This window comes from Megalops cyprinoides, unplaced genomic scaffold, assembly GCF_013368585.1.
Source record: "Megalops cyprinoides isolate fMegCyp1 unplaced genomic scaffold, fMegCyp1.pri scaffold_5_arrow_ctg1A, whole genome shotgun sequence".
NCBI lineage: Eukaryota > Metazoa > Chordata > Actinopteri > Elopiformes > Megalopidae > Megalops > Megalops cyprinoides.
The window spans coordinates 1-18,449 of NW_023494748.1; the positions used below are offsets into that span (position 1 = coordinate 1).

The following is an 18,449-nucleotide window of genomic DNA, read 5'->3' on the forward strand; positions in this document are numbered from 1 at the left end:
ACTCTCATACATGTCCCCCTTGTATTTCAGCACGACGTCTTATGGATTTCACCATACATTTGCTGCCGTTTATGTCAGCCGTGTCGTTGTGGAAGCCTGGAGGTTCATCCAACACAATCTTCACAGCAAGTGTAATAATTTCCTTAAGCGGAAAGCGCTCTTGCTCGAAATCCAGCCATACGACAGACTAGTCCACTTCATTCTTAGCTCTATACTCGCTTTGATACTACACTCACTTTCAATTGCGCTGTAAAATGCAGGCGCAGCGCAAGTTACATTCTCCTTTTTCATCTTCAGTCATGTTACTGATACAAGGATACAAACAAAAACGTACACATTATCAAATGATCTCATTGGGCAAAACAAACAACAAAAATAGTGCAGCGATTACTAATTCATGCAGTGAGCAAAAAACGAGGATAAACAACAAATCAATACAACATCCCCTATGTAAGAGCGCATACGTCAGCTCGTTGCTGTCTTCAGGTTTTTTTTTTTTCTCTTTCAATAGAGCATCACGGATAAGCATTGAACATCTCTTTCTGAGTGTTACGACCCCCTGCTTCCCCTGTAGTTACTGTGATGGCCACGCAGAGGTTGCAGGCCGCGGTGGGAACTGTTGATTGCTTATTAGTAACACCTGGCGTCGGGGTGAGCTATATGACCGTGATCGCGCGTCTCTCTGGGGCTCGTCGCATTGCGCATGCCCTCTCCTCACACACGCACCTGTCTACTCCTCCTACAGACACGCACCCATTCATTCCCCTAGACATATTCTTTTCTCACTTTCTCTTTCAGTAACTTTAACAAATGTATTCTTTGTTTGAAAGTCACTTCTGTTGTCTGCCTCCCTTTTTTTATGCTGCGGTCCGACTAGCCGGTCGTAACACTGAGCATGAAAAATCAGGGGAGAGCGCGAACTCTCCACTAAATACGCCTTCTTTCAACACACTAATTCATTCACGCTCAAGGGAAACAGTAATAACACAAATCTGTCTTTCTGCTCAAGTAGCGCCTCCTGTCGAGGGAAAAACCTCTCATAACCGGCTATTCTCGGGGGCTCTCCCATCCAAGTACGAAGCACACCCAACCATCCTTAGTTTCTCAGATCGGCCGTGTTCAGGGTGCTATGGCCGTAAGCGACGCCTACTTCTTCAAACAGCACTCTCATACGTGTCCCTTTCAATTTCAGCACGACGTCTTATGGATTTCACCGTACGCTTACTGCCGTTTATGTCATCACCCAAGCCTGACCATATTGGGGGGGACACAGAGTATTGCAGCGATGAATAATTCATGCAGTGAGCATTAAACGAGGTTAAACGAGAAATCAACACAGCATCACCTATGTAAGGATGCATACATCAGCTCGTTGCTGTACTGCGTTTTGTGTTTCTTTTTGTTTTTTTGCTTCCTTGGTTTTTAAATTCGGCATGACAGATAAGCATTGAAGATGTGTTTTTGAACAAGAAAAATCAGGGGAGAGCGCGAACGCAGTCCCCCACTACCAGAAATTATGCAGTCGAGATTCCCACATTTGGGGAATTCGCAGGGGTCAACACAGCCGGAGTGCAATGGCTGAGTCTCGCCCTGGGTGAACCAGTTTCAGTTTTTCAGTTTTTAACAGATTTTATAGAGTTCAAAGTGCAAATGATACATCTCCCGTTTTTGGTTTTCTTTACATCACACATACAAAATTACCTACATGTTCATAAGCATTTTCAATGACGAGGTTGACGAAACGAGGGAAAGGTTAACACTTTCACAATGTCAGCACGCAGGTATAGTATGAAAGGAAATGAATATAAAATTGCATACATTAGTTCCCTTTTTTCCATTTTTGGTTTTCTCTACACCACAGATGCCAGATAACATACAAGTACATAAGCATTTTCATTGATGAGGCTAGAAAAGGAAAAAGGAGAGTTAACAATTCATAGAGTCTGCATAAAGTTACAATGAACAAGGAATTAACGTGAAATCATCTTAAAAGTGCGTACATCAGTTCATTTTTTCCCTCAAGTTTCCATTTTTGGATTAACAATTTTCTTCCATATTGCTTCCCATCCCTTAGTACATAGTCCCTTATTGCGCTCAGAGCCATCTGGCATACAGCAGAAGTAGTTGCGGTATACTTTTTAAAAACCAACACATTTCTTGCTTTCCAAAGCGATTCTTTGATACAATTCAGAATGGCCCATAATCTTTGCATGTCTGTTGGAGGTTCAGTGTCTGACATCCATCCGTGGAATACAGTATTTTCCAATAATGTTACCGGACTCAAGAACCTTTCCAGCCAGTGTGAAAAATAAGACCAGATTGCCTGAGCAAATACACAGCACCAAAAAACATGCCTGATTGTTTCATCATCTACGCAATTTTGCCTGACACACTTTGGGTTTGGGGTGCATCCGCGTCTATAGAGAAAAGCCCTGGTTGGGAGGCTTAAATTTGCTATGCTCCATGCCAGGTCTTTATGACCATTTAGCAGAAAAGGGTCATTTACATTCCACCAGACTCTCTTACTTTCTTTGTACATTAATTTGCTGACTGGGGTACACCTGGAATGATCCGGGACTAATATCTCTTCTATTTTCTTTCTTGTCAGTTCAGAAGTCCGGATAGAACCTAGATTTTTGTTTTGTAAAAATGTCCTGACTGAGGAAAAGATTTTGGGACAGGTGTCTGCGAGTGGGATGTTAAGAGGGGGTCTGATAGCCCATACAGAAAAAACTCTGAAACCCATCCAAAGCCTTGCGAAAAAGGTCCAGGGCCTTTCTCGGGATACCCCTAGACAGCCTTTCAAAAAGAAGGCCAAGAACATTGCCCTGAACTTTATTTCAACATCAGGAACTGCTTTCCCCCCATTCCTCAGTGATCTGTACATGATTTTCCTGCTTACCTTTTCATGCTGGCCTCCCCAAATGAACTGGAAAATCAATTTTCGAATAGATCGCACGAACCTAATGGGGATGGGTAATGTGCTTGCTAGGAATGTCAGGGGGGGTAAGACCTCGGCCTTAACCACTAAAATCTTCCCAGTCAGGGTAAGTTCTCTAGATTTCCAAGACCACAGCTTGTGTTGAACTTTTTGGAGTTTTAATTCCCAATTTTTATTTATCATGCCTTCCCCAAAGTAAACGCCCAGAACCTTAATCATTTTTGGCTGAATTTTTAGTCCAAGGTCTGGAGTGCACTCATTCCAGTTACAATACAAGACCTCACATTTTTGGGGGTTAATTTTTATGGCTGAAGCTAATGAGAAAGGCCTTGCATACATTAAGTGCATTTGCAATGGATCTACCATCTGACAGGAAAAGTGTGATGTCGTCCATATATAAGGAGGCCTTAGCCACTTGGCCACCACTTCCTGGAATGGATATTCCTGCGATCATTCTATCATGGCGGATGGCACAGGCCAGAGGCTCCATGGCCAGAATGAACAGCAGGGGGGATAGCGGGCAACCCTGTCTAACTCCAGAGCAAATTGGGACGGGGGCGGTCATGTGCCCATTAACCATTACTCTACTAAAGATGTTAGTGTAGAGTAGTTTGACCCATGATCTGAAATTTGGACCAAAATTCATCTTTTCTAGTACTGCCCAGAGATATTTGTGGTTAAGTTTGTCAAAGGCTTTCTCCTGATCAAGGCATACAATAGCCAGGGGTAGATTGCGTTCTTGGGCAAACGAGGACATGTCTCTAACAAGCGCCAAATTGTCAGCCATTAACCGATTTGGTATCCCACAAGTTTGATCAGGATGGATTACTGATGTGATAACTGACTGCAATCTGAAGAATAAAGCTTTTGACAGTATTTTATTGTCAACACAGATGAGGCTAAGCGGTCTCCAATTCTTTAAGTCCAGCCTATCCCCTTTTTTAAATAGCAAGGATACCTGGCCCTCTCTCAGGGAAAACGGGAGAGTGCCCAAAGAAAAACTTTCATTATAAACCTCTAGCAGGTCCTTACTTAAGAGATCCCAAAAAGTAACATAAAATTCCTTTGGCAGACCATCTATTCCAGGGGATTTTCCATTCGGCATACTACGTAAGGCTTTTAATACTTCCTCTACACTCAAACCTTCATCCAAAGACATTCTGTCCACCTCACTTATGCTATTTGATAGGGAGGACATAAAAAAGGATAATGTCTCTTGGTCGATATCCGTACGGGAGTAGAGGTGAGAATAGAAATTAGCCACCTCAGACAAAGTGTTTTCTTTGCCTTCCAAGAGGGTGCCCTCCACATCTCTAACACCCTTGATAACACCTCTACTAGCAATGATGTTTTTAAAAAAATACTGGGTGCACTTCTCATTCTCTTCCATGTGCTGTACCTGACTACGAAGTATGGCTCCTTGGCTTTTCCTTCTTTCAAGGTTGGACATATTTTTCTTCAGTTCAGTAATTTCTTTACCCACTTCCAAACCAAGATTAGAGAGAGAGTATAAACGTTGAAGCTTCCGTTGCTGTTTTTTAAGTCCAGCATTGGACCTAGATGCTTCCCTTTTCCCCATAGCTCTAAAGAAAGCCCCTGTTCTAGCTTTCACATCTTCCCACCAATCCCCATGAGTATTGTACAAGATTTTCAAGCTGGACCACTGAATATATTTCTCTCTGTAAATCTGGGTGATTTTTGCATTTGCTAACAAAGAAGTATTCAGTCTCCAGCGACCAGGGCCAAAAGACACCAGGTCAGGGAACTTAATATCACAGATGAGCAGGCAGTGGTCAGAGAAATGGACAGGTTGCAGGGAGAAATTTAAGACTTCAGTTTTCCCAGATGTAAAAAAGTAGTCAATACGTGAACTACATGACCTTAAGTTAGACCATGTAAAACCACAACCAGTTGGGGAGGTGACCCGGAAGGCATCTGTAAGCTTAAAGTCTTTGATTAGGCTAGCGAGAGCTGCTGAACTGGAATCTAGTTGCACTTCTGAGCGAGAGCGGCGGTCCTTTGAGGTTAAAATACAGTTAAAATCACCTCCAATCACCACTTCGCCACCAAAAACTAATAGAGGGGGGAGGGCTGCTAGGATCTCCAAACGACCAGGCAGGTCAGTAGGGCAATAGACATTGATGATTCTGACCAACACTCCTCTGGCTTCGACATCAACGCACAATACCCTGCCATCAACCACCCGATTCACCCTTTTAATGATAAAGTCCCCGCCCTTAAACAGTATGGCGACCCCAGAGGTTCGATTTTTATTGTCTCCAGACCACACCGAATCACCTGCAGACCATCTGTTTTCGAATGATTTATATTTTTCTAAGAAGGGGATCCCGCATTCTTGAAGGAGAAAGCAGTCCCCATAAGTGTTAAGTAAATGTCTAAATACAGAGTGACATTTGACAGTATCATTCAAACCCCTTGTGTTAAGAGAAACAAAGGAAAGGGACTCCATTGGAATAGGAGGTGGGCCATTACCTTTTTCTTCTTTTCTGTTTCCCTTCACCTTTTTTCCCTTTTCCCTTTTCACCTCCCAAGTGTTTCATCTGGGTTGTGGAGGAGAAGGCTGCTACCTCCTCAGATCCTAGGAAAGGGGTTGTTTGGGGGGAGGGGCATCCATCTCCCACTTCAGAGCTGCTTTGGTTGGTCTCATCCTCAGGTGAACTGGAAGGTTCTTGGGCACGCTTTCGAGGGTTCACAGATGCTAAATCTTCACGAGACGAGGTGCTGTCTGACAACAGCGGGATTGAGGCTGCGAAGTCTTCAACACCATCAAGTAGAATATTGCCACTCAGAGATGACTGCTTCAAACATGGTGGCAGTTTGGCTGGAACAGGAGAGTCTCCGAGGAGGACACCCAGGAGCTCTTGGGTAAAGGTGTCTTGCGCAGAAATCAGTGGAAGGGCAGGGCCCCAGCTCATTTCATGGGCCTGATCAGTCCAGCTGGTATTCCTCAATGTGGGTGGTTGACTACCTCCTTTGGAAACCTTGTTGTGGATACATTCCTCTGGTGGCCCCTCGTGACCGTCACAGGGTGGAGGTCTGCTGGAGCTCGCCGGGGTGGAAGCCTGACTAGACCATGCATTGGGTTTTGGCTGTCTAGGTTCTTCCGGAAGTGGGGCCTGGCTGGAGGACTCCTGGTGAGGAACTTTGCTGGAAACCTCTGGGGGTGAAGTCAGGCCGGGGCCCGACTGGGCTGGAGCTTGGCTGGCATTTTCTGGTGGTTGGGCTAGGTTGGGGCCTTCAGTAGGGCTCTCAGAAGGTGGCGCGAGGCTGGATCCATCAGGAGAGGAGGCTTGCACAGGGACCTCTGGTGGTGAGGCCTGGCCTCCGCAGTCAAGGCCTGCAGGCCTTACCTCAAGCTTATTGCTGGCTTTCGTTTGGTTCATTTGCAACGATCCCACTTGGCTAACTTGAGCAGCGGTTGCCCCTTTCAGGCGGTTGGAGTAAGCCTGTGGACAGTCTCTGAACTTATGTTCAGTTGAATTGCAGAGATTACATTTCAAAGGGTCAGAACATTGAGCTGTGGGGTGGCTTGGGCTCAAACAGTTTCTGCAAATTTGCTGGGTACAAGCTGCAGCTAAGTGATCAAGTGCTCCACAACGCCTGCATTCCTTGGGTTGGCCAGCATAAAAAACTGACCCACGGTAAGCCCCTAGTTGTATTGTGCAGGGTAAGTGGTAGAGGCCTTCCCCAGTTGGGGCTGCTTTCAGGCGCACTTGGAAGCGTCTGGCACCAGTCTTAACTCCATCAGCATCTCTCACTTCGTCTCCATTAATCACGGTGCAATATCTATTAAGCCATGTAACTATGTCTTCATGTTTTACCCACTCAGAAAACATAACAACATGAACAGTTTTTATATTCCTCTGGGAAAGAGGGGTTAGCTTAATTTTCCCAAATGCTGGCAAAATTCTCTTCTTCTCTTCAAACACACTTAAACAACGCTCAAGAAGAAAGGAAGCTGTAAAAATTACCTCAAAAACTCTGTTCCCAGGGAAGGCGAAGATGAAATCAAGATGGCTGACAGAAAAGCCCAACTCCTTCTGAAGAACAAGTCTGCTGAACTCCAGTCTGTCCATCTTAACATCTTCCTCTAGTTCAAAACGAACAGCATTTCTTCGAGCCCAAGCGGCCATGTTGAAATCCTTCCTGCCTTTAGGCAGAAGATGGAGTGAAAAAAGGTTGAGGGGTAAAACTGGAAATAGAAATGGGCTGCTCCACGCGAACCACCTTGTTGATCATGGTATCTCCCCTGCCAGGTAAGTATGAATTGCATAGCGCAACCAAAAGCGCCTCGTCCTACTTAATGCACTTTACACCCACGGTTGCCACGTCCTGCAAGTGGGCTGCCCAGCGCCACAAGAGTATGCCTAATGGAAAGACCTCATTATTCCTTTTTGTAGTGAAAATGCCGCTGGATTTTTTATTTAATGGCGATACTCCTATCAATACCGTTCTACTGGCACATAATTCTACACTGTCCATTTCCGTATTCAACAAGAGATGCTTACGCGGGAGACAGAAATTGCTATGAATGCCATACGCGCCAAAGAAAAAAAGAGGGGAAAGAGCCCCTCTATGACACTTCGATCATCGGAGTGCAATTGCATTACTTGTAAAAAAAAAAAAAAAAAAAACACAAACACACAAACACAGCACGATCATTACAGCAAGTGTAATAATGTCCGTGCATTCCCATCCGTGTTCCCCAGGCTAAAATGTGAACGTTCAGTAGTTCTGGAGCGCCCTCACCCGGTTCACTGCACCACAGACAATCTTTGCTTTTTTATTTTAATTATTTTTTAAAAACTGACTGGGGACTATGTCGGCGAGCTCTTTCAGACAGAAAGAGCTCTATTTCCGGGCTGGGGTCGTCTGCCCTTCTTTAGATCACCTTGAGTGTACATGATTGTATGAAAAGACAAATAAATAGACGCTGAACGGAACGAGTCATAAGAGAAATGTGTGTTTGCGATCAAATAGCGCCTCCTGTGGAGGGAAAAAGCTTACAGCACCTGGTATTCCCAGGCGGTCTCCCATCCAAGTACTAACCAGGCCCGACCCTGCTTAGCTTCCGAGATCGGACGAGATCGGGCGTGTTCAGGGTGGTATGGCCGTAAGCGAAAGCTGCCTCTTCAAATAGCACTCTCATACATGTCCCCTTGAATTTCAGCACGACGTCTTATGGATTTCACCATACATTTGCTGCCGTTTATGTCAGCCGTGTCGTTGTGGAAGCCTGGAGGTTCATCCAACACAATCTTCACAGCAAGTGTAATAATTTCCTTAAGCGGAAAGCGCTCTTGCTCGAAATCCAGCCATACGACAGACTAGTCCACTTCATTCTTAGCTCTATACTCGCTTTGATACTACACTCACTTTCAATTGCGCTGTAAAATGCAGGCGCAGCGCAAGTTACATTCTCCTTTTTCATCTTCAGTCATGTTACTGATACAAGGATACAAACAAAAACGTACACATTATCAAATGATCTCATTGGGCAAAACAAACAACAAAAATAGTGCAGCGATTACTAATTCATGCAGTGAGCAAAAAACGAGGATAAACAACAAATCAATACAACATCCCCTATGTAAGAGCGCATACGTCAGCTCGTTGCTGTCTTCAGGTTTTTTTTTTTTTTTTTTTTCTCTTTCAATAGAGCATCACGGATAAGCATTGAACATCTCTTTCTGAGTGTTACGACCCCCTGCTTCCCCTGTAGTTACTGTGATGGCCACGCAGAGGTTGCAGGACGCGGTGGGAACTGTTGATTGCTTATTAGTAACACCTGGCGTCGGGGTGAGCTATATGACCGTGATCGCGCGTCTCTCTGGGGCTCGTCGCATTGCGCATGCCCTCTCCTCACACACGTACGCTTATTGTATCTTCTCTCCCTTCACGTCTATTGGTTCATAGTCTACACTTATTGTATCTTCTCTCCCTTCTCTTCTCCTATTGGTTCATAGTCTACGCTTATTGTATCTTCTTTCCCTTCTCTTCTCCTATTGGTTCATAGTCGACGCTTATTGTATCTTCTCTCCCTTCACGTCTATTGGTTCATAGTCTACGCTTATTGTATCTTCTCTCCCTTCTCTTCTCCTATTGGTTCATAGTCTACGCTTATTGTATCTTCTTTCCCTTCTCTTCTCCTATTGGTTCATAGTCGACGCTTATTGTATCTTCTCTCCCTTCACGTCTATTGGTTCATGGTTTACGCTTATTGTATCTTCTCTCCCTTCTCTTCTCCTATTGGTTTACGGTCTATGCTTATTGTATCCTTTTTCTCTGACTCATAGTCATGCCACCTTCGCTTATTGTATCTCCTCCCTTTGACATGTCCCTACAGCATGTCAGCCTGTTTTTGCCCCTTTTAACATATGCATCCCATTTTAGTTTTATATTTTCTTTTATGAGTTATACAGCTAGAAAATAACAGCTGATTGCCTGCATTGGCCTAGCTGACATCTACTGACAAATGCTTGCAAAGTGTATGTGGATTTACTGCAATTTGTCATAGTTGCCCATCATAGTAGTGCTGAGCTAATGGCCCCCCTTTGCAGGGTTTAGTTCTTCTGGCCCATCTCCTGGGCCGTGTCCAGACGGGGCCTAGTTCTTACATTAACCCTTTGTTTTAAGGCCTAACCTTGTAGCTTATGGCACATAGATATCTGTGTGCCTTCTTACAGTCTGCAGCACCGCTGTCTGGCTAACTGAGTTATTTGACCCTTTTTATTATTTAAACATGGGCCTGGAAATAATGGTGATATTCCAGGCATATATGCTTAAAAATAAAATGAACTCTGTATTATTTAATTATGTTTAAAAATCATATAGGTGTGGAGTGGAATTAATGGGAAATTTCAGAAGTGTTATGTTTAAGAATAATATACAATTGATGACTATGGTGTTTATGGGATTTTCCAGGCGGGGTAAATGTAACAGTTTAAAAATTAAATAATGGTGTATCAAATGGAAGATGGGGTGATCTTGAAGGGGGAGCCTGGGAGGAGTTGGAAGTTGGGGTCTGAGATAGGAGGAGTGAGAAAAGGCTGGATGCAGGATGAGGGGAGGGCAGAATGCTTGGGGATATACTTGCGAATGCTTTGTAGCCTGTTGCTCTGCGGACCAACCCGGTTTGCTGTATATGACTGATCACCATATGCAATAAACCAAAAGCTTAATTACATCAGACTCTGTAAGAACTCTTATTTATTTCCAGAAGGCACCGAAGTGTGGAGGAAGGCCCTTGTTCCCTCTGGCCCAAACCCGGAGGATAGGCACCACAACGTCGTGCTGAATTTCAAGGGGACATGTATGAGAGTGCTATTTAAAGAAGCAGCTTTCGCTTATGGCCATACCACACTGAACACACCCGATCTTGGAAGCTAAGCAGGGTTGTGCCTGGTTAGTACTTGGATGGGAAACTGCCTGGGAATACAAGGTGCTGTAAGCCATTTCCCTCTACACGAGGCGCTATTTGATGGCAAACACACATTTCTCTTATAACTTGTTCCTTTGAGCGTTTGTTTGCATCAAAAAAAGATCCTGATCAAGGAGGAACGTTCTGTATGTACCAGAAGAGCAGGCTGTTAACACTGACACATACCACGTTACACAGATGACTTACAGATCACAGTCACACAGGGGAGAATAACAGATCACAGTCACACAGATCAGTCTAACAGATCACAGTCACACAGGTGAATCTAATAGATCACAGTCACATAGATATAACAGATCACAAAGTACATTTTCATTGCACAATTTCAAGTATTCTATGTAATTCTATCTGCCCAAATTCTACAGACCTTACTCTCAGCTGAGAACTATCTCATTGTGGAACTGTACACATCCTGTCCCCCTACTGTCGCTATACTTACTGTATGCACTTTTGTACGTCACTTTGGACAAAAGCATCTGCTAAATAAATAAATGTAAATGCCCAGTGCCGGCCAGAAGCAGATGGGCTCCCCCTCTGAGCCGGGTTCTGCTCAAGGATTCTTCCTGTAACAGTGGCAAGTAAAAACTTCCTGAGTGGTAGCCTGATTTGAGAACATAAGGTATGAAGTGAAAATGAACTCTGTTTTCATTTAAAAATGCCTCTGGTCCCCTGGTAACGTAAAAAATTCTGTGTTCCCCTGGTATACTAAAAAACTTTACAGGCCCTTGAAAAGTTCAGAACCTTACTGCTCCCTGCTGAAGCAGACAGCAGAAGTAGCAACAGCAGCAGAAGAGGACCATTAAGCAAAACAAAAGATGTCCATAGTGTGTGCTGGGGATGGAGGATGAGCAGCTGGGATGTGGGGAAATGCAATGACTGTGGTGGAGTTTCCCTACTTTCAAAATACAAAAATAGATCAGCACTGATTTATTATACAACAACTTGGGGAATCATTTTCTCTTTAATGGACGTATGTGTTTCATAGTAGTAAACAAGACAGAGACAGAGAATAAATTATGTGGGTGGACATCATGATAAACTCTATCACATATTTTAAACATGGACAGAAAAATAAGGCAACAATGAATTACAAAAACAGGATGGTTTTATTCTAAATATTATATTAGCTCCTTGTGCCTGATTTAAAGGAAAAACAGCTAATTTAATAACACTATACCACCCAGTGAAGGCATGTTTTAATTTAGGCGTAAACATAAACATCATTTCGAATTCTACCTGGTTTGCACCTACCTCAGTAAATCAGGGGCGAGTCTTTGTTTGTATCACAAAACTGATTAAAGCTTACCTACAGAGCGAACTCTCCCGTTCTCTGCTATACCTGTCTTAAACAAATAATTCCTAATCGTTATATTGTTATTAATCCTTTTCACCATGTCTCGCCCTGCACGTCCATATTTCATGTATAGGAAAATTATAATCAATTAATTATTAATATTGTAATGACTAGAGGAAACTTTTGCTGATGTATGTTTTCATTAGTGTTATTAAGCTTCTCATAATTTTCAGTTAGCATTTGCTATATTTATAAAGTTAAATCGCTGTTTCTTCAAAAATAAAATTAGTCAGATTTTTTTCAATCTAGTGTTGAAATGGCACCGGTTTTAGCATACGCGCTAAAGGACAAATCACACCGGTGTGACCGTACGCTCGAAAGGGTAAAAAAAACCCTTTTTAACGGTGGACTTTCTTGAACCTTAAATATAATTCAACTGAAAAACAAATAACCCTAACCGCTACACGCCCCCGTCATCATCCATGGCGATGTTTCACTGTAGACATCGCCCAACCCTAGTACATACAGTTTATTTTCACAGATAAAAATGACATAAATTACCCAAACAAACCCAAACATGCAATGGATAACATTTTGATGAATGGAATGTGCAATCACATGATATTACTGGAATCATTCAAAATAAGAAAAGAATGAAAGAAAAATAACTTGTTAGTCCTGATCAGGATGCCAAGCTTCAAAACAGTTTCTGTCTGGTTGAAGGCAAAGGTAGACATCACGTGCTTTGCACTTCCAAGGCGTTTTTATTTGCCCAAAAACAACTCCAACGACTGTCGTTTACACTTGGCATCAGGAGACTTCAACTTCAAGATCATTTTCAATCAATCCAATTACTCCAGAGCCCCCCCCCCCCCCCCCCACACACACCCTGAAAATGGCCCAACCCCAGCTCACCTGAAAGGGGCTTTCAATGAAGGTGATTGGTTCATCATGCCATCAGCAGGAGAGCTTGACACATTTTTTGGTATAAATGCAGGAGGTAAATTCAACCCAGCCCACTGTGTTTTTTGACAAGACACATACTCTGTTCCTGCGATTGCTTGATTTTTTGCTTGCGAATTTTCTTAACTTAACTGCTTTTTTGCTTTCTCTTGCTTAACTTGCTTTTTTGCTTTCTCTTACTTTACTTGCTTATTTGCTTTCACTTGCTTGACTGCTTTGACAATGGCTGAACAAGCTCAGAAGAGGTAAGACTTATATTTTTATTCCTTAACTTTATTTGCTTGTGTTATTGGTCTTTCCTTCAGTGGAATTTTTCTGCATTTTGAGCTTCCTTAACTCCCTGTTATGAATGTCTATCTTTTTGTCATTTTCTTGAAGGTCTGCTGATCGCAACATTGTGCACTGTTTGCGGTGCAACAAGCCTCAGGAGAACCTCCCTGTACACCTGGCTAGAGTCTGTATGAAAAAGAACACGCCAGAAGAAAGAGCGGCTGAGGTGCAGAAGGCCAAGGCATCTTCCAGGAAGTGGATCCGGGCCAACAGGACCTGGGATTACCATCATCTGTGTGAGATCCTGCCCCACGGGTCCTGTCGTTTTGCGATGGTGAAGGAGTTTCTTGAGCGTGGTTTCTTCATCACCAATATGCCCCAGGAGTCAGATATGGTCTTAGACTCTGCAGGTGATGCTGCCACTGCCACTGCCTCTGCTACTACCTCAGCAACGGCCACCACCGCCACCTCTACCACCAGCTCTGCCCCCTCTTCACCACAGACCGATTCCAGCAACCCGTCATCCTCTTCATCCTCCTCTGATCAGGATGAGGGTACAAGGGACCCTTCCTTGCAAAGGTAACTACAGTAAATCACATACATGTGTTATGTCCAAGTTGAATTTATGATCTCAGACTACAAACAGTGTTTTTTTTATTCATAATTTCATTCTTTTTTTTTTTTACAGAGATACTCCAGCCATGACCTCCTCCGTGCGGATGAAGATGAAAGAGGCGGGTCTGTACGAGAAGTTTCAGGATGGTGCCAAGCTCCTTGTGGACTTTAAAAAGTATCTGACTGAGAGTTTGCATGTCTCCAACTGCCAACAGGAGGTAAGATCTCTTTACACATCATTTCTCAGCAACAACGTTCCATGTCTTTCTTTTCATGATGTTAATGCTAATTTCTTTGTTTCTTTGTCATCACCCTTTTTCAAAGGTTGACAACGTGTCACGGTTCCTGCGCTATATGCAGCCTTGTGGGGGTGAGCCAACTCTGGACTTCCTCACAAAGAGCACAGAGACCCGATATTACCTGACGCGCCTACAGAGCACAGACATGAGTGCAGCCACTGTGCTCAACTACATCAAGAACATTATCAGGTTCTTAGATTACCTGAGGACAAGGCTGGATCTGGAACAGACAGACTCACAGCTCCAATCCAAGTGCCAGTCATACAAGGAAATGCTGCAGACCCTGAGGAAGCCGGTTTCAAAGGCCCATTCACAGGCGGTGTGCAAAATAAGGTAAATGTTTTGCCTTTACCATACCATTCTCTATTGTCCTGTTATTACCAATGTTATTGTTGTTCACTACAAAACTGTGGTTTTTAAAAACCTGTCTCTCTTCTTCTCTATTTTTTGTTTAATCTAGATATAACTAATTTATCGACCGCAGCGTTAAAGAGTGCCGGGAGATTCTGACGGTTGCGAGGGCAGACTTCCTGAACATCTTCAGGAAGCTCATCTCTGACACCAAGGTCTCTGAAAGTGACAAGACAACATTCCGCTACTACTGTGAAGCGGTCATGGTGTTGCGTCACTTTCAGCGCCCAGGAGCTGTGGAAGGCATGACTGTAAGTGCATCTATTTTAGCAGCTTGAAGGAGTTTGTCCCCTTGATGTGCTGTAATGGTTATTTGGAAATGTATGCATTAATGCATTTTCATTTTTCATTGCTTTCCAGGTGGCAGAGTGGGTCAACAGGAAGGAAGTTGGTGGCAGGGTTGTGATTGGCATCAGCCAACACAGAACGGCGACAATGCAGATTGCATCACTTGCCTTGACGCAGGAGGAGGAAGCTGTAAGTTCTTTAGCAGCCAAATTTGCTTACCATTGATGTTTAAGTATGATACAGTGTAAAGTGTATATTGCTTACAATGTTTTCCAGTCAAGTAATTGCTTTTCTTGTTCCCACAGTGGTTTCAGGTGTACTACAAGTACATTCGGCCTGAATGCCTCAGAAGTGACTGCGACAGGTTTTTCATTTCCTCCAGTGGCAATCCTGTTCATAGCGTCACAAATGACATCAGTCGCCTCCACGAAAGGTGTGTACCTACATAAATCCATGTGCTGATGTGTAAATGTTAACACTTTCTTATATTTTACCCTATTATCAGACAGAATCATATCACAGTTAACATTTCATGTCACATTTTCTTACTGCAGCTACAATGTGAAACCTGCCACCAGTCAGGAGGTCCGAAGGGCTGCTGAGACGGAGTCAGCAGCAATGTTTACGGAGAGTCAGAAGGAGGATGTGGCCCATTATCTGGGTCATACCAGTGCTGTGGCCAAACAGCATTATAGAATGTGGACGCTGCACGTTGTAGCGGCCACAGCTACACTACTGGACTCCTTGGGAGGGTAGGTTTCTTCATCTTACACGGACATAACACATCACAATTACATCTGACGGTTGTTTACCAAGTTGTGCTAATTTGTAATATTTTAACCCTTATTTTCCTTCATTTTACAGCTCCGAGACCCACCTGGCTTCTCATCCACCAAGCATGGATAGCCAGCCTTCAGGAAACGACTTTTCCGCCTTTGTTGCCAGATTCCCCGTTTCAACAGACGGCCAGCCACCAACCAAAAAGGAGAGGGTCGATGCGGAGTTTCCAAGCGACCGTGTGTTTTATGACAAGTGGCGAGGCTGCCAGTATGCCAAGAGACGGGAATATCTGCTGTGTAAGTACTCCAATCCATAAATACAACATTGACTACTTACAAGTGACTCACATGACTGAAGTTATTTTATTCTTTCTTTCAGCATGCTTTAGTCATCGGCGGCCATCAGCCAGGAAGGTGGCAAGGCAGATTGAGAAGGAGGGGTGGAAGGCCAACCATCCAACGGCAGAAGAGATTCTGCAGATGTGGAAACCAGCCCCCAAACTCACCATCGAGAGTGATGAGGTCATCCTCAAGAGTGTGTCTCGGCAGAAGTGGAAAGGCCTGGCCATCAAAGACTTTGTAGAGAAAGGGCTAGGTAAGAAAACCATTCATTTTTTCTTGCAAGGGGAGAAATTATTATCTCTTAAATGAGCATTTTAGCATTTTGGGCTAACCTTTAGCTCCACCCAGAACAGAAAATAATGACAAGTTTGCCAACCTGTAAAGTTTATTTAGTTGTTATTTTGATCTCACTCAAAATTTCATGTTCTCTTGATTACAGGGGTGGTTGCAACCCGGCCCTTTTCCAAAGGCGACATTGTGTGTGATTACCATGGAAAGGTCATCACAGCTGACAAGGGGAGAGCCATGATGCAGGACCTAGACGAAGTGGGGCACCTGTTCTTTTTCAAGTCTGGACAGAGGAACCTCTGCATTGATGCCCAGACCTTCCCTTGCGAGTGCCACCCCAATGCGGACACTGTTGGCAGAAGAATCAAACATTCCTCCAAGAGGGCCAACCTGAAACCACTTCGCTGCGTCTTGAAGGTGGATGGAGAGGACACGGATGTCATCCTATTTAAGGCGCTGAAGGACATCAGAGTGGACGAAGAACTGAAGTTTGACTACGGCGTCAACAGGAAGTCCTTCCGAGGAGATGGCCTGGACCTGGACTGGCTGGATGAGTAGGCTACTCATAGGTGGATGAGTGGGCTTCACAACATCTTTAAGCCCAGTGTGTAGCCCAGTTTATGTAAGTAAAAAATTTTTAATGCCTTAACATCAGAGTGGACGAAGAACTGAAGTTTGACTACGGCGTCAACGCGTCAACAGGAAGTCCTTCCAAGGAGAGGGCCTGGACCTGGACTGGCTTGATGAGTCCAGCTGGGACCATCTATGTAAAATTATGTAAGTAAAATTTTTTAATTGCCTTACCACTTGCCTTTATGCCTTTATATATATCCGCTAATCACTGTTTTCTTTTTGTTTCCTGTCCCTCCTCCGGGCTCCTGCCTGGAGCTGCAGCTCAAGCGTCACATCCCGATTTCCAGTCCGGCTACCTCGCTGCCCTGCCTATCAAGCCAGCTGCGTGCAAAGAACCGGACATTCTAGGATATATTTTATAATTACTATATAGTTAATCACTACTGTCTATAAAACTCAAATGTCTACATTATACAACTTAATAAGTATTCTCTATAATATCTGCCCAGTGCCAGCCAGAAGCAGATGGGCTTCCCCTCTGAGCCGGGTTCTGCTCAAGGTTTCTTCCTGTTAATTAGGAAGTTTTTCCTTGCCAGTGTTGCCTTAGGCTTGCTCTCAGGGGGTCTCGGGCCTGGGAACAATGTAACGCTGCTTTGTGACAACTTGTGTTGTAAAAAGCACTGTACAAATAAAATTGAATTGAATTGAATTCATTTTTGACTCTTACATTTCTTTCTTAAAAATCTTTTTATTATGTTATCACAAGTAAATAAACCATGAAGGAAATTTTGTAGATATCACAAGTGATGTTTATTTGGTGTCTTTACTCTCAATATTACTACAATAACAGAAAAACATATGTTTTCTTGTAGGCATTTTAAAGAATTAGCTTGAAGTCATTTAAAATAATAACTTTTAGTACGTAGTACTATAGTACGTACTTATAGTACGTAGTTCATACTAGTTGAGATCCGAGCAAGAAGATGATGAAGAGGAATCCGCCAGTTTGATGGCCATTAATGCCAGCGGTACACTGAGTTAATGTAGACATAGCACGCTACAAATGTGATGCATAGGCTTATGCATCACATTTCTGTTTTGTTCTGTAGCCTACTATGTTGATTTGTCAGTATTTATTAATAAGGACTTTATTCATGTTAAAAGGAAATGTGATGTCAACATTAAATAAATCCTAGCCTACGTAAAATTGCAGTTGTGATAAGCAAGAACTGCGATACATCGCGCGCACCTAAAATATAATACTGCTAAAAATATAAAATAATATTCCTGGTAGATCAGCAAAATAATATTTAATAATATTTTTAATTCCTATAATAATGTCACGGAAGTGTTCTGCTTCCTTTTGCATTGTCACAGTCAATGGCGGATGTAGCCCAAGCCTGCTATACTGAGAACTAGCAATTCTGGCAACACGTAGTCACCAGGTCTTCATAGTCAGTGACTCTTTTGAGGGGACCGGAACCAATGTTCTGGGAACTTGTCAACATAGTCAGTGAATCTTTGGAGTCCGAAGGAACTGGTGAACTGAGGGACTTGTCAGCATAGTCAGTGAATGTTTGGAGTCCTAAGGAACTGGTGAACTGAGGAACTTGTCAACAGTTCATCGGGTCAGTAGGGGGAGTCTTCGTAGTCACCGGATCTTTTGCATTGTCCCACATCGTCAGCTGTGCCGACATGGCCAGTGGGAGGTGTTTCGAGAGTTTTAGCATTTCAGCCATTTTCTAGTTTTCAATTCAATTCATTTTTATTTGTTTAGAGCTTTTTACAACACACGTTGTCACAAAGCAGCTTTACATTGTTCCCAGGCCCGAGACCCCCTGAGAGCAAGGCAACAGTGGCAAGGAAAAACTCCCTATCAGCAAGAAACCTTGAGCAGAACCGGGCTCAGAGGGGGAGCCCATCT

The 18,449-nt window shown here is 43.5% G+C and overlaps 1 protein-coding gene, 1 non-coding gene and 2 pseudogenes across 2 annotated transcripts; 2 read left to right on the forward strand and 2 right to left on the reverse strand.

Moving 5' to 3' along the window:
- Positions 1–1,476: 1,476 nt before the first annotated feature.
- On the reverse strand, positions 1,477–1,612 carry LOC118772337 (annotated as a pseudogene).
- A 6,350-nt stretch (positions 1,613–7,962) lies between these two features.
- Positions 7,963–8,081, reverse strand: LOC118772335. The gene has a single exon (XR_005004695.1). It is a non-coding gene; the product is annotated as a 5S ribosomal RNA (ribosomal RNA).
- A 2,225-nt stretch (positions 8,082–10,306) lies between these two features.
- Positions 10,307–10,415, forward strand: LOC118772336 (annotated as a pseudogene).
- A 3,904-nt stretch (positions 10,416–14,319) lies between these two features.
- Positions 14,320–16,554, forward strand: LOC118772334. The gene is made up of 7 exons (XM_036520599.1): positions 14,320–14,506; positions 14,616–14,732; positions 14,849–14,976; positions 15,098–15,295; positions 15,408–15,619; positions 15,702–15,917; positions 16,104–16,554. The coding sequence occupies exons 1-7, from the start codon at positions 14,459–14,461 to the stop codon at positions 16,508–16,510; spliced, it is 1,326 nt and encodes a 441-aa protein (XP_036376492.1). The 5' UTR covers positions 14,320–14,458; the 3' UTR covers positions 16,511–16,554.
- Positions 16,555–18,449: the final 1,895 nt, after the last annotated feature.